This window comes from Tachyglossus aculeatus, chromosome 12 (genome assembly GCF_015852505.1).
Source record: "Tachyglossus aculeatus isolate mTacAcu1 chromosome 12, mTacAcu1.pri, whole genome shotgun sequence".
Taxonomy (NCBI): Eukaryota; Metazoa; Chordata; class Mammalia; order Monotremata; family Tachyglossidae; genus Tachyglossus; species Tachyglossus aculeatus.
In genome coordinates this window covers 25,106,741-25,123,263 of record NC_052077.1, presented here as the reverse complement: position 1 = coordinate 25,123,263, position 16,523 = coordinate 25,106,741, and the positions used below count along the sequence as shown (strand labels likewise).

The following is a 16,523-nucleotide window of genomic DNA, read 5'->3' as shown; positions in this document are numbered from 1 at the left end:
AATGCCTGTTCTTCCCCTCCTACAGAGAAGCAGCATGGCTTAGTGTTAAGAGTGTGGCCTTGGGAGTCAGAGGTCGTAGGTTCTAATCCAGGCTCCGCCACATGTCTGTTGTGTGACTTTGGGCAAGTCACCTCACTCTCTGTGCCTCAGTTCCCTCATCTGGAGAAATGGGGATGAAGACTGTAAAACCCCACGTGGGACAACCTGATCACCTGTATCCCCCCCAGTGCTTTAGAACAGTGCTTGGCACATAGTAAATGCTGTAACAACTACCATTATTATTATTATTAGACAGAGAGCTCTATGTGAGACAATGACTGTGTCCACCCACTCTCTCTCCCGCTTCCTTCTGCATCACCCTTGCACTTGGATTTGCACCCTGTATTCACCTGTACCTCAGCCCCACAACAATTATGTACATAGCCATAATCCACAATTTATTTATTTACATCAATGTCTGCTTCCCCTTCTAAACTGTAAGTTTATTGTAATCAGGGAATGTGTCTACCAACTCTGTTACACCTGATACCCTCCCAAGCGCTTAGGACAGTGCCCCTGCACACAGTAAGTGTTCAATATACCCGACTGATTCATTGCTTGACCAAGAGCTTAACAAATATGATAATAACACTAAAAAAGTACTAAAGGGAAAAACTGTTAAACCACAATGGGTAGGACTGATTTTTTCTCTTCAAATTCTAATTACCCCATTTCCCTAGGAACAAGGTTTCTAATGTTAATTATAATAAAGTGGTATTAGTTAAGCGCTTACTATGTGACAAGCACTGTACTAAATGCTCGAAGGCATCCAGGCCAAGCTGGTTATGAATTCAGAACCTTTTTCCTCCCCCGTGGGAAAAAAGGTCACAGCATCTGTTGAGACCATTAGTGATCGGCCACATGATCCAAGATGCCTGCCTCCCAGAATAAACAGACCCCCAAGCTTGGTCTGAGGGCCCCACCAATCCCAAAACCCAAGACCTCTGTGATCTGGAGCTCAGAGATTCAGAGCCCCCTAACTAATCCTCATTAAGCCACAGTGAGACAAGTTACCAGCATAGGGCAGAGGGGCAACAACCAACACACAGCAGTGGCATTTACCCAGCCCAACCTTACTGCACCCTGCACTATTAGCCTCTTTTTTACGGTATTTGTTAAGTGCTCACTATGTGTCAAGAAATGTCCTAAGCTCTGGAATAGCCCATTGGTTGGGTAGGGACTGTCTCTATCTGTTGCCAAATTGTACTTTCCAAAGTGCTTAAGTACAGTGCTCTGCACACAGTAAGTGCTCAATAAATACAATTGAAAGAAACGTTAATCAGGCCAGATCCAGTCACTGTCCCACATGGAGTTTCACAGTCTTAGCAGAAAGAAGAAGAGGTACTGAATTCCCATTTTTGCAGTTGAGGAAACTGAAGCCGACAAGAAGCTAAGTGACTTGCCCAAGGTCACTCAGCAGACAGTGGCAGACGCCCGAGATTAGAACCCCAGGTCCTCCTGGTCCCAGGCCCGTGCTTTATCCACTAGGGCTCACTGCTTCCCGGAGGTCAGGGGAAGGAGGATCATATGCTTCGCATAAGCCTAGAGATGACAATCAAGCTCCTTGGCTTCATGCAATTATGTTATCTCACCATGGGGAAGAGAAAAATATGGCGTAATTATTGTAACCCTTCTGGGTTTCTAACTGCCCAAGATTTAAAATAAAGACAACAATGAAAAGATTTGAATTAATTTTCCCAACTGATATTTGTAAAAAACGAATTCTTCCATGTAAATATTTCACAGGATCCACACATTTTACTTTGTGGGTTCAAGTAGAAATGGATGGGCTATCTCCACCTTCATATTACATCGTATTACCATCATAATCTCTTTCGTTTCACAGTCTCTTAAATTCACATTATAAATCATGAGCTCTTCCTTTTCTGTGGTAATTTGATGTAGGAGTTGCTACAGAACTCCAAAAACATATCACACTCCCGGGGATTCTTGTTTCACATTACTTGTGGCAACATAGCCTATGAAATATATCGTACTATTGACTTTTACCTATTGAATTTAAACTGGCAAGTAAACTGCTTTACTGAAGCATCTAAGTCCTTAATACCACTTGAGTGTAGTATTGACTTTTTTCTTGGAGTAGTTCCCTACCATAAAGCACTCTTGGGACTTCTTTAGTTTCCATTCTCCTCTCCCCCACACCTCTCTTTCCTTTCTCTCACCTCTCTCTCTCTCTCCTCCCTCTCCTTTTTCCTTCTCTTAGCAGTTTGGTGATCACTGGCAGCCTTGCATTCTACACTGGGGTATTCACCTCACTAGAAAAACAATTTCTGGTGCGTGGGCTGTGGAACAGATAATTTCTGGCACATTCTCTCAGAGGCAAAAAACAAGGAAACCTTAGACGGCTGGTTTATGAAAGTGCCAGCTGAAGATAAAGACAACTGCACACTCTAATAATAATAATAATAATGGCATTTGTTAAGCTCTTACAATGTGCAAAGCACTGTTCTAAGCGCTGGGGAGGATACAAGGTGATCAGGTTGTCCCACGTGGGGGCTCATAGTCTTAATTCCCATTTAACAGATGAGGGTAACTGAGGCACAGAGAAGTTAAGTGACTTGCCCAAGGTCACACAGCTGACAATTGGCAGGAGATGCAGGGCAGAACACCAAATTTTCCCAGATGTCCTCCCTTTCCTGTGCCAATCCGGCAGTGTAGGGATAGGGAGGCCAAAGAAAACACCAACAAAAAGAGAGAAAACTTTAGAATTTCAGTACAATATAGTAAAATATGGGCCATTTCAGCTCATTATTTTAGTCTCCTCTACAGCTTTAAAAATAGGACGTAAAGCTTGAAAGTGGGAACCTTTGGGACAATCAGTTCGCCATGGGTGTGTTTCTACTATATTCTAATGAATGTATTTAATAAGCACTTATGCCTAGTGTTTGTCTTCGTCTGCTAGATTTAAGCTTCTCTAATTAAATCAATTATTCATATTTATTGACACATTGTGTAAGAGAGCTCTGTATTAAGCCCTTCAGAGAGTACAATAGAGTTGGTAGACATGTAAGCCGCATATTGGGCTAACAGTCTAGAGTTAGGGATCACACCTATTAAGTCTATTGCATTCTCTCAAGTGCTTAGTGCAGTGCCCAGCATTCAGTAGGTGCTCATTATTTACCTTTGATTGACTGATTACTCGAAGTCCATTCAGATTCCTAATAATTCATTACGCGAGCTCTTCTGATTTTCTGAGGCACTTTTCCTGTTCCCATAACTGATTTCAATTTTAATTTTTTTGATGAGGGAAGGTTTTAATTTATTTACTTTAATGTCTGTCTCCCCCTCTAGATTGTAAACTTGTTGTGGGCAAGGTGGATGTGCCTTAATGTTATATTATGCTCTCCCAAGCACTTAGTACAGTGATTTGCACCCACACTAAGTACTCAATAAATACGCACTGACCTGATCATGATTGAGGTTGGACACAGTCCAAAGTCCCCAGGTGGGGATCAAAGTCTTAATTCTCATTATTACAGAAAGAGGTAACTGAGGCATAGAGAAGGTAAGTGACTTGTCCAAGTTCATGCAGCAGACGGATTGCAGATCTGGAATTAGAACACAGTTCCTTCCGACTCTCGGCTTGTGCTCTATCCACAAGGCCACACTGCTTCTAATGGGTGTTTTAATTTAGCTTCTCAGTCTACTTCCTTTCCACTTTTGTGTCACCTCTGCACTTGAATTTGTGACCTTTGAACACTTGATATTCACCCCAACCTCAGACCCATAGCACTTTACGTACATATCCATAATTTATTTTAATATCCACCTCCCCCTCTAGACTGTAAACTCCTTGTGAGCAGGAGTTGTATTGAACTCTCCAAGGCCCTTAGTGCAGTGCTCTGCACACTGTAAGCGCTAAATAAGTACCATTGGCTGATTCTCAGTGACCTGACTTGATTTTCTCATGTCTTCCAAATGCAAAGCACGTGTGCTCTCTCTTCAGAGCTACCAAAATCCAAGAGCTGAGAACAATTTGTGACCTAAGCCATTGTGGAGAAAGAGCTATTCAAATCTTGGGAAACTAATTGCAATTCCAGATGTTGGATGCTATTATTAGAGTTGAGGGAACCAAGCAGTGGTTAGGTTACTTGCACCCTTGAGAATTTTAGTTTGAGAGGATGATACTAGTATGAGTTTATTCAAGGACAACGAATGAATCACAGAATAGTTTTATGAAGTTCAAACTACTCTCCCCACTGCCCTCTTCCCCGCTTCCTCCACGCACCCACCCAAAGTCAGGGAAATTAGGGCAAGCAAGCAGCAAGAGTGCAAGAGAAAGAGGGTGCAGGAGACTTCTCCTCTCCCAAGTAGGGAAGTGGAAGCCAATGTTGCCCACTTTAAATTTACTGGTTTAGGTCTTCCCATTGTGGACCCTTTCCTCTTCCACTGACAGAAATATTCAGGAGCAAGGGGAGATGGAGGTTCTTCCTCCGCCAATTTCCCCTTCTTCCCTCCGAGGCATCCACCCCCCTCCACGCCTGACCTCTTTCCATCCCAAATTCACTTCTTTCACCCCCGCACTAGCTACCTTCAACACCCCCATAAATCATACTGTGCTTCAGAGAAGCTGTGAACTGACCTTAGATGGGGATGGGGATGCTGCCACTGCTTCTTTATTTATTTATTTACTTTAATGGTATCTGTTAAGCACTTTCTATGTGCCAGGACACTGTACTAAGCAATGGGGTAGATACAAGCTAATCAGGTCTGGACACAAGTACATGGTCCCCACATAGGGATCAGTCCAATCATCAGTTTACAAATGAGGTAACTCGGGGACAAAAATTTAAGTGATTTTTGCCTAAGATCACACAGCAGACAAGTAGCAGAGTAGGAATTAGAACTCAGGTCCTTCTGGACTCCTAAGCCCCGTGCTTTATCCACTAGATCACAGCTGCCTTTTAAACTCAGGAGCAAATAAGTAGAATCTGTAATAATGAGGGTTGCTACAGAAAGCTAGAGCAACTGCTACAGAGGGCCCATGGTCTGTCTCCTCCCCACTAACCCCCCGTCTCCACAATCCCTTCCCTCCACAGCCTAAATTGAGGGAGCTGGGGCAAGCATACACAACAAACCAACTTTCTTTTGCAGGGAGGCAAACAGTCTTACCTTATTAAAAGGGCAATCAATAGATTTGTACTTCCCAAGTGCTTAGTAGAGTGCTCTGCACACACTAAGCGCTCAATAAATACAACTGAATGAATGAATAACAGATGAAACGGAAAACACTGCTTCTTACTAGATGAAAATTCAATCGGTGTAGCAATGTTATTTCAGAAAATTTGCTCATTTTCAATTGAATTTTCACGTAGCAAGAGGGATTGATTTCTGTTCATATGCTGGAAAATGAGGCAAATTTTTCTTGAAATACATTTTCCACTAACATTTATGAATTTCATTGCAGGCAAAAGGTCATCAGTTTTGGTCATCAGGTCCTGCTTTGGGAACCAACCAATTACAGTCTTGTGTCTTATAAAAAAATTGTAGGGCTTAAATTGGTGGGGACTTCCAGGGACTTTTTAGGAGGGGTGCCCTGGAATAAAGAAAAAGAGTGATTCATTGACTGATGTGAGAGCAGGGGGTTCAAGTTCACATTCTGGCTTGTTAGTCACTAAGGAAGACCTTCCCAGGACTGAGCCCTTCCCTCCTCTCCTCTCGTCCCTCTCCATCCCCCCATCTTACTTCCCTTCCCTTCCCACACGCACCTGTATATATGTTATATGTTTGTACATATTTATTACTCTATTTATTTCGTTTATTTATTTTACCCTTGTATATATCCATTCTATTTATTTTATTTTGTTAGCTATGTTTGGTTTTGTTCTCTGTCTCCCCCCGCTTTTAGACTGTGAGCCCACACGCTGGGCGAGGGACTGTCTCTATATGTTGCCAATTCTGTACTTCACACCCAAGCGCTTAGTACACTGCTCTGCACACAGTAAGCGCTCAATAAATACGATTGATGATAGTGATAAGAAAAACTCCTTTTCATTCTTACCTAAATTTTCCCAAAATGGCAGTATTTTGATTGCGTATAATACAATTATGCTTTATATTTCATCCATGTCTTCAAGGAGCTCAAGGCATATTACCCACCACTATTTAGACTTGTTTCTAATTTTCTTTCCTCTTAATGAAAATTTTCCATTTCTCTACTGTCGTTTATGTCAATACATTTGCATAATTCAGATAGCACTCTTGCCATAGCAACGGTATGAGGTAGGCTATTTTTTATCTAAAGTAAGAAAAAAGACACTTGGCCAAAGCAGACGTACTTTCAAGATTTAGTCCTATCGATGTTAAGAATGAGAAACATTCAGATAAAATATGAATCAAAAGTACTTCCAGAACCATTTTTCCTTTTTAAAGCCCATGTTCTCACCTATTTACCACTGAAATCAAGTGAGAAGGAGTGACTTCCAAACAGAGAAATAAAAGAAAGAGTTTCACATAGCTTAAGATCTGCTTTTTAGCAAAAAAGCTACAGGATTTTCAGATTTATTACATCATATGCCGATACTTTCTTAACTTCTTCTGGGTTCCTATGAACATTTTCCCAGGAGTGGACATGAGATGGAAGGGAGTAAAAGAATTCAGGCTAAGGGATCATACATCCCAAACAAAGCAGGGCAGTCCATGATGAAAATGATGAAAGCTAAAGAATTAACTGCAGAAAAAGCTTTGTCCATCAGCTGCAGTTTCCCCTTACCTACAGTTGCTATTGTGCCTGCTATGGGCTGTTCTGTGCTGCTTGCTTTTGCAGTAGAATCCATTGCTGCCACTGATTCCTATTATCATCTCTGCTCAAGGATATCATCCTGGTGAATAACTAACTTGTGAATGAGTGCACTTGTGTGACTGTAAATATGAACATGTGGCGTGTGTCTGAGTGTGGGTGTGTAGACATGCACGCAGAAATAAGCGTGGCTCAGTGGAAAGAGCACGGGCCTCGGAGTCAGAGGTCATGGGTTCAAATCTTGGCTCCACCAATTGTCAGCTGTGTGACTTTGGGCAAGTCATTTAACTTCTCTGAGCCTCAGTTCCCTCATCTGTAAAATGGGGATGGAGACTGTGACCCCCCCCCCCCCCCCGCCCACCGTGGGACAACCTGATCACCTTGTAACCTCCCCAGTGCTTAGAAGAGTGCTTGGCACATAGTAAGCACTTAACAAATGCCATCATCATCATCATCATCATCATCATCATCATTATCACTATTACGATTATTAATACTACTACTACTGGATCAGGGAAATTTAAACAGTCTATAGACCGGTTTCCCTCTCACGGTCGCACCTGGAGAGTTTCCAGTACTCTACCAGTCTCAACTCTGGGAGGGAGAGTCAAGCAGAGGCATCCCATTCCTAGCTTGGGCAGTGGCTAGAGAGTGAGAAAGCAATCTGCTACAAGTCAAAACTTACCTGTTCTGTGCAGCAGCGGCATGGGAGAGACTTGAGGGTGGAGAGTCAAGTTTACTGCACGGAAGGAGGCAATGGTATACCACTTCCATATTTTTACCAAGAAAACTCTATGGATACACTACCAGAACAATTGTAGATGGAGGTAAGGTGTTCTGGGAGAGATGTGTCCTTAGTGTCACTATGGGTCGGAGACAACTCGACACCATAAGACAAGAAAAGACCTGCTAGAATCTTGGGAGGCAGAGTAAAGCTTGGTAGGGGGAAGGAGAATCAAGGCAGCCATCAAGAATTGTTCATCTGCCTAACATGTTGATTCTCATACTCTTAAATGCCCCCAATTGTCTCTAATGTGTTGCAAATCGGTCAATCAATATTGATTGAGTTCTCATTAGACCTGTAATCTCTTTGGGGGCAGGGATCCTGTCTACCAATTCTAATGCACTGTATCCTCCCAATCAGTAGAACGCTCAGCACACAGTGATTGGTCAATAATTACCACTGATGATTGATTATTATGTTGGAGACAAATGTAGTATGGGCAACAAAATTCCAGAGAAAAAGATCTTGGGAGTAATAGTGACTTAAGAGTGAGGCAGTATATGCCCTTTATTTAAAAGTAATGGAATAAATTAGCAAGAGTGTTATATACAAGAGCCAGGAAGTTTTTCCAAGATATAATATAAGTAGATCAGCCCTCCATTAGAACGTAGTGTCTAGTTCAATATGTGACAAATACAGAAAGTCCTGGGAAAAGTAACTTAGATGATGATTAAAGGGATGGAAAACAGATTATGTGAGGAATTATGTGACCTTAACTGCCTTCCATTCATTCATTCAATTCATTCATTCATTCAATCGCATTTATGAGCGTTTACTGTGTGCAGAGCACTGTACTAAGCGCTTGGAAGTACAAGTTGGCACCATATAGAGAAGCGGGGTCCCCTACCCCAACAATGGGCCCCACAGTCTAGAAGTCTAAGCATTCCAGTTTATGCAGATCTTTTAGGGGAAGGATTCTGGCTATTATTATCCATTCCATAGCTGAACAAACAAGAGGAAAGGGGCTTAAATTAAGGTGGAAGAAATGATAAGAACAGATAAGAACAGATACCACTTGTTCTGGGTGGTTTGCATCAATTGACCTTTCTGAGCCCAAGTGGCTAGAGCGATGACATCACAGGAAACCTTCTAGACCTGGTATTATTAAAATTGTTTTGCACATTACACTTGCCCAGGATTCCCTGACTCCCTTCAGTTTCACGCTACCCAATCCTCTCTCTGTATCCTTCCTTCTCTTTCCTCTTCCCCTTCAGAAAGTCTCTGTGCCCAATTTTTAGAACTGTTGACCTACAATCGTCTCCTGCCAAAACCACTACAACTGAAGATCAGCTCAAACCATTTTGCCATTAAGACAAGAATGTCGAATAAATCTTGATTTTTGACTCTAATTCATTACAAGGCAAGTAGGCAATCCTAACAGCATGAGAAAAACGTATTTGTATATTTAGCCCTGACCTCCGGGACTAACATTCTGAGCCAAAGAGCGTTTGTCCAGTATGTCAAAGCATATTTTGGCAGACGTTACAACAAGGATTAAATGCCCAATGTAAATGGCATATTTATTCAACCAAAAATACTGAGATTAATTTTTTATTAATTTCTTGCAGAGTGGCATGTCTAATCTCAATTCACATTTCTAATGGGAGCCACTTTGCTAAGAAATTGCAGATTTTTTTTTTGACACCAGTAGTCTGCCTATCTCAGAGTAAAAAAACCGCCAACCAGTTTACATCTTGATTTAATACTGTTTTAAGTTCAGAAGAAAAATGTTAATATGTAAACAACAGACGTTTTGATTAAACACTAGAGTTCTTATTTCGATGGTTGAATCAATAATGCAGCTGGATGGGAACTGGTTTACATTCCCTCACACTGGGCTTCAGTTCAGTTGGTGTCACACTGACATCACTTTCTAGCAAGATCTGGCTGTTTGCAGCCAGCTCAGAAATACCAATTGTAAACAAAGCATCATTTTCACAGTTCACACATTTCAAGCAGGGAGTCTCACAAAAGTGAATGCTTAAAATAGCACCCTAAACAAATAGAACTGGATTTATTTTACATTATTCGGTACTGCTAAAAGCTTTAGCGTATTTCAATTAATAAGTAAATATGCCAAGGAATGTCTTTGCTAATACCAACTTGAATTTCAACAGACTAAAAAAGGCATCCTCAGCTCTCTTGAGGGTTTTTGTTTTTTTTAAAAATATAATGGCTAAATAAAATAGATTTAAAGAAAGGGGCATGCTTGAGAGGAAACATCCTCATGGAAAATCTTACCTGCAAAAATTCTCGACATTGGAGCCCAGGACACGGAGGATTGTGTCATAACCAGATTCTTGACAAAACACGAAAAACATTTTTCCAAACATTTGGAGGATTTCTCCAGCATTAAGATCTATTGCAACATAAGAAAATGTTTTCATTATTTAGAATGATGTTGTTTGTAAATTTAGTCACTTTTATTTAATCTTCCATGATATAGAATTCCACCCTAACCTGCTTACAACACTCATAATAGACTAAGTGGCTTTTTAAAAAACTAGAATAATTCCCATGACTTTAAAATGACAATGTCCTAGGTTGAGTATGTCTTTAACTAACAAATTATCAGACAATTCAAATATCAAAGCATCCTTTATTCTCAGTATCTTCAGAATTTTTTTTAAAAGCAATGTTTTAAGTAAGAAACACCCAGATACTACAGGCGACTTGTTTTTTGAATTTGAATTACATATATATTTTTCTGGTGGTTAATCTGGTCTGTGTCTTAATATCCTATGGAAATCTACTTGGGATAGTTATTGAGAAAGAAGGCAGGTCAATAGTTAACAAACTATATATAATACATATGTATATGTATTATGTATGTATACGGAGTGTGTATGTGTTCGTGTGTGCATAAATTCATTCAATCATATTTATTGAGCACATACTGTGTGCAGAGCAATGTGTGTATACATACAGTACTTGTGTATGGTCCCACTGTCCCATTACAATTTCTTACTTATTTCATAGTCCCTCTCCCCCATGAAACGGAGATTAGAGGTGCTACATTAATGATCAAGTTGGTAGAAAGTAAAACCAACTCGATCACACTGGGTCTCTAGTGACATGTTTCCTACTTCATCTTCACTTCTACCCAAGGCAGAATGACCAACAGTATATTATAGGAGATCTTTCAAGATTGGCTACAAGCCCGTTATGCTTCGCTAAGTCAAGGCACAGATATTTTGCTCTGTGACGGCAATCCTCTAATCAGCTCCTAATTGGCACAACTCGTGAGCTACTGCCCAAAAATGCTGGCAGTTCAGTCTCAGCTCCTCTCACCCTCACTTGCCGACCTGAGTGGGCTCTGGAAAGCCAACATGTGCTTTCCAGGACAGTACAGCATCCAGTAGTTAGGACCAAAAGCTGGAAGGAAGGTCCACATCTGATAACACATCTAGAGGTTATCAGCCCTCTGATATCACTCTCAATCCTATCCCCGTCTACCCCAGCACTTTCTCTACACTACTGTTTGGCATTTTGGTATTCGCTCCAGCCCCACAATACTTATCTAAATAAGTCCCTTACCCCTAATCTATTTTAAGGTCCATCGCCCCTTGAACAGGCATAAGTTTCTTTTGTTGTATTGTACTTTCCCTAACTTTGTATGGTGCTCTGCAGATAGTATGCAATCGATAAATACCATTGATTGACGGACTGATTGACTCTAAGCGCCTGGGAGTGTATGATAGGAAAACTAGAATTGAACTCTTTTTCCAGGGGAGTTAAAAGGGCCTGGGAAGAGAAATGCAATGCTGAGGAAGGGAGAGTTTAAAGGATCATCTTAGAAACAGGCCCTAGGTCTTTTACGTTTGTGACACGTCCCCAATAGAGCTAAATCCAGTACTTTGCACACAGTAAAACCCCCAATAACTACTGCTACAACTGAGGTTGACAGTGATGATTGGTGAAAGAGCCTCCTCTGCCCTTTTGCCACATTCCCCGTAAGAAACAGATTATATTAGGTTTAAGACGAAGGCCTCTGGAGAAGTGAGTGTCTTCTGCCATAATCCGATAGCCTCTGACTTTAACTTTGCTGCTAAAACTTTAGCAGTGGAGTGATTAGCAATGATCTTTTCCATTCCCACCCCACCTTTCCCCTCCCCACGCCCAGTCTATGGGAACCATGGCCTAATGGATAGAGCACAAGCTTGGGAGTCAGAAGGACCTGGGTTCTAATCCCAGCTCTGCCACTTGTCTGCTGTGTGACCTTAGGCAAATCACTTCACTTCTCTGGGCCTCAGTTACCTCATCTGTACAGTGGGGATTACGACTGTGAGCCCTGTATGGCACAGGGACTGTGTCCAACCTGATTGGCTTGTATCTACCCCAGCACTTAGAACAGTGCTTGACACACAGTAAGCACTTAACAAACACCATCATTGCCATTATTATTATTACTATTATTATTTTCCATGGAAGGATTCAAACTCAAAAGCAGTGCTCATTTTGGCGGACCTGCGGCAAACAGGATGGCCACTGCTGGACCTTGCAAATTTCAGCTGAGACCCCTGTGGTTCCAGTTGCATTACACCAGGCAAACGGTGCTTTATGATGGCATCACTTATGCCTTTTTTTAAGGTATTAGTTAAGTGCTTACTCTGTTCCAGGCACTATACTAAGCGCTGGGGCAGATACAAGATAATGGGATTGGACACAGTCCCTGTCCCACATGGGACTCAGTCTTAAGCCCCCATTTTATAAATGAGGTAACTGAGGCACAGAGAAGTTAAGTGACTTGCCCAAGGTCACACAGTAGACAAGTGGCAGAGCCAGAATTAGAACTCAAGTCCTCTAACTCCCAGGCCTGTGCTCTTTCCACTAGGCCATGCTGCTTCTCGTTAAGTGGGAATGAACCTGAGCCTGGATGATCCTACAGCATTTCTCTAGAGGAAGCCCCTTCACCTGCCCACAATTAGCTTCCGGTCTATATGAACTCAAGCAGTGGAATTTGACAGCAGGAGCCATGCTGGAAGGAGGCTCAATATTTAAAATAAAAAAGAAAAGGCCCAAAATACCTCAGATATAAAAACACCTAGTTTCAGAATGAGGACAGGCCAGATGAAACCTGGGCTGTCCAACATAAAACTGGATGAATGACTTCCCCAATGGCAAGTGTTGCCCTCATCTAGCTGGCAGAAGGCTTCCCTCCCAGGATCATCATCATCATAATTATGGTAACAACTGTGTTTGCTAATAACTTACCATATACCAAGCATTGCACTAAGAGCTGGGGTAATAATAATGATAATAATTACATGCCAAGCCCTGATCTAAGTACTGAGGTAGATGCAAGTTAATCAGATTGGATACAGTCCCTGTCCCACCTGGGGCTCACTCTATTAATCCCCATTTTACAAATGAGGTAACTAAGGCCCAGGGAAGTGTACCTGGGGCTCACTCTCTTAATCCCCATTTTACAGATGAGGTAACGGAGGCCCAGAGAAGTTAAGTGACTTCCAAAGTTCACACAGCACACATGGCAAAGCCAGTATTAGAACCCAGGTCTGTGCTCTATGCAGTGTGCACTATGCCACACTGCTTCTGGTGGTTGAATACAAGAGTATCAGTTTGGACACAATCTTGTCACGGGACTCATAGCCTAAACAGGAGGGAGAACAGGTATTTAATCCATATTTTACAGATGAGGAAACTGAGGCAAAGAGAAGTGTTATGCCCAAGGTCACAGCAGGTAAGTGGCAGAGCCAGGATTAGAACCCCCAGGTGCCTATGCTTTCCACTACGCCACACTGCTTCTCATGACAGTCCAGCCCCTCCTTCCCACCCTTCCCTCCAGGAAAGGGTGGAACTGGGCACAGGGTATCCTAGTCCCCAAAGAATCAAGTTTCATAAACCAAGAAGAAAATCTAAAGGAAAGCAGTATTTTACTCACTAAGAACTTTGCTTGCAGCAGCAACCAGATCATATGTTTTGGAATCATCGTAGATTATTCTGACCAGAAATTGCCCTTCTTCATCTAACTGGGCTTCTTTTCTAGAAACAAGAGGGAGAAAACAGCTGTCACTGTATCAAGAATATATATCATTGTAATGATGAAACAACAGACAAGAGCATTTGCAATCTGGAAAGTCATTTTTTAACAAATGGAGTCCAACATGTCTTAATGATGAATAACTAAATTTCTTTTAATTCAATCAATCCGATGAATGAGTGCAGAATACTCTAGACTGTAAGCTTGTTGTGGTCAGGAAATCTGTCTGCCGCTCTGTTGTATTGTACACTCCCAAATGTTTACTACAGTGCTCTGCATATAGTAACTGCGCAACAAATATCATTGATTGATTAAATACAAGAGAAGCAAAAGACATGGTCTCTGCCCACGGACACTTACAATCTAAAGAGGGAGACAGACAGATAAAAATTTTTTATAAATGATGGTAACAAAAGGGTGAACAAGGATATTATAAATAATGGCATAAATGGGTCAGCACTGAATAACTGAATAAAGAATTGAATGTACAGACGAATAATAACATATACACAAGCGCTTTCAACTGAAAAGTGATATTGTGGCTAGTTTAAGGACCTGTCAAATGATGGGAAGAAAGCCTCTGTGTCAGGGGTGGCTGAGGGGAAGCACACAGTGGGGGCTTGCACATTTCTGGCCCCTAGGTGCAGTGGCAGATTTGCTACCTTACAGTCCAGTCCAACTAGAGATTTCTGGACTACTCACTTTGCTCTTGCAGGAGATCAGTGGGGAAGGTGATCCGTCAGTGTGGCAGTTGTAGTGTGGGGTGGGCAGAGCATTGATAAAATGGGCCGTCCCTGACACAGGCTTAGTGAGCCCAGACTGAAATGCAGCCCTGGTGCAATAGGAGAGCAGCCAGCAAGGGAGCTGCTAGAAGAGAAAGTTAGGAATCTCTGTGGGAAAACCAGCCTCCCTCACTCTCAAGGCCAATTCTCTCCCTGGCATTTTGCCTCTCCTCCTGAAAGTCTTCTCGAGATCCTTCTGATCTTCCTCAGGGGCAAGGGCAGGGTGCATTTCAAATGAAGCAGAGGAGCAGCATGGCCTAATGGATACAGCATGAGCCTGAAAGACAGAAGACCTGGGTTCTGATCCCAGCTCTGCTATGTGTCTGCTGCGTGACCTTGGTCAAGTCACTTAACTTTTCTGTGCCTCGGCTACCTCATCTGCAAAATAGGGATTAAGACTGTGAGCCCCATGTAGGACAGGGACTGTGTCCAACCTGATTAACTTGTCCCTGTCCCAGGGCTTAGTACAATGCCTGGCACATAGTAGGCACTTAATGAATACCATTAAAAAATGATCAGAAAGTCTTTGTGTATGTGAGTTTTCAATAGCCAATAGCTTTGCTTCAATAATATAGATTGGGGAATAGTGGTGGGGAATACTTCCCAAGCGCTTAGTACAGTGCTCTGCACACAGTAAGTGCTCAATAAATACGACTGATGAATAGAACTTTTCATTGTCTAGTCCATTACAGGATAAACAAGCTGAAGCTTCAGCAATCATATTTACTGAGTGTCTACTATGTGCAGAGCACTGTATACAGCACTTGGGAGAGTATAATACAACAGAGTTGGTAGACACATTCCTGCCTATAAGGAACTTAGAGCCTATATGAGAAGAGAGACAGAAAACATATAAAGAATTATGGATGTGTACACATGTCACTTGAGGCGCTACAGGGAGAAGGTGAATAAGCGTGCAGAGCCAAGGTCCAAGGTGACTACGGGAAGGGAGTGGGAGATAGAGGAAATGAGGGCTTAGCTGGGGAAGGCCTCTCGGAGGAGATGGCAATTTAATAAGCTTTGCAGGGTGGGGAGAGTGTTTATCCTTTTGTGAATGATAGGAGGAGGATGTTCCAGGCCAGAGAAAGGCATGGGTGATGGAATCAATCAATCAATCAATCGCATTTATTGAGCGCTTACTATGTGCAGAGCACTGTTAACTAAGCACTTGGGAAGTACAAATTGGCATCCACATAGAGGACAGTCCTACCCAACAGTGGGCTCACAGTCTAAAAGGGGGAGACAGAGAACAGAACCAAACAACCAACCCCAAAAATAAAATAAGTAGGATAGAAATGTACAAGTAAAATAAATAAATAAATAAATAGAGTAATAAATATGTACAACCATATATACATATATACAGGTGCTGTGGGGAAGGGAAGGAGGTAAGACGGGGGATGGAGAGGGGGACGAGGGGGAGAGGAAAGAAGGGGCTCAGTCTGGGAAGGCCTCCTGAGGAGGTGAGCTCTCAGCAGGGCCTTGAAGGGAGGAAGAGAGCTAGCTTGGCGGATGGACAGAGGGAGAGCATTCCCAGGCCCCGGGGAATGACATGGGCTGGGGGGTCGATGGCGGGACAGGCGAGAGCGAGGTACAGTGAGGAGATTAGTGGAGGAGTAGCGGAGGGTGCGGGCTGGGCAGTAGAAGGAGATGAATGGAGGTTGAGGTAGGATGGGGGCGAGGTGGATGGACAGCCTTTGAAGCCCCAGGGTGAGAGTTTCTGCTGATGCGCAGATTGATCGGTAGCCATTGGAGGTTTTTGAGGAGGGGAGAGTAATATGTCCAGAGCGTTTCTGGACAAAGATAATCCGGGCAGCGCATGAAGTATGATTGAAGTGGAGAGAGACACGAGGATGGGGAGATCAAGAGAGAAGGCTACTGCAGTAGTCCAGACGGGATAGGATGAGGGAGCCTTGAATTAGCAGGGTAGCGGTTTGGGATGGAGAGGAAAGGGCGGAGGATCTTGGCAATGTTGCGGAGCTGAGACCGGCAGGTTTTGGTGACGGCTTGGATGTGAGGGGTGAATGAGAGAGCGGAGTCCGAGGATGACACCAAGGTTGCGGGCTTGTGAGACGGGAAGGATGGTAGTGCCGTCAACAGAGATGGGAAAGTCAGGAGAGGACAAGGTTTGGGAGGGAAGACAAGGAGCTCAGTCTT

General features: G+C 42.7%; 1 protein-coding gene across 1 annotated transcript in view; it reads right to left on the bottom strand.

The window, feature by feature from the left end:
* The window catches only part of GUCY1B1 (guanylate cyclase 1 soluble subunit beta 1), a 61,660-nt gene that overhangs the window by 20,373 nt on the left and 24,764 nt on the right, over positions 1–16,523 (bottom strand). Inside the window, exons 3-6 of the mRNA XM_038755052.1 lie at positions 13,486–13,586; positions 9,825–9,942; positions 9,416–9,563; positions 1,861–1,950 (exon numbers count right to left, since the gene is read on the bottom strand). Of these exons, the coding sequence (XP_038610980.1) occupies positions 1,861–1,950; positions 9,416–9,563; positions 9,825–9,942; positions 13,486–13,586 (457 nt within the window). The remainder of the gene's footprint in view (positions 1–1,860; positions 1,951–9,415; positions 9,564–9,824; positions 9,943–13,485; positions 13,587–16,523) is intronic.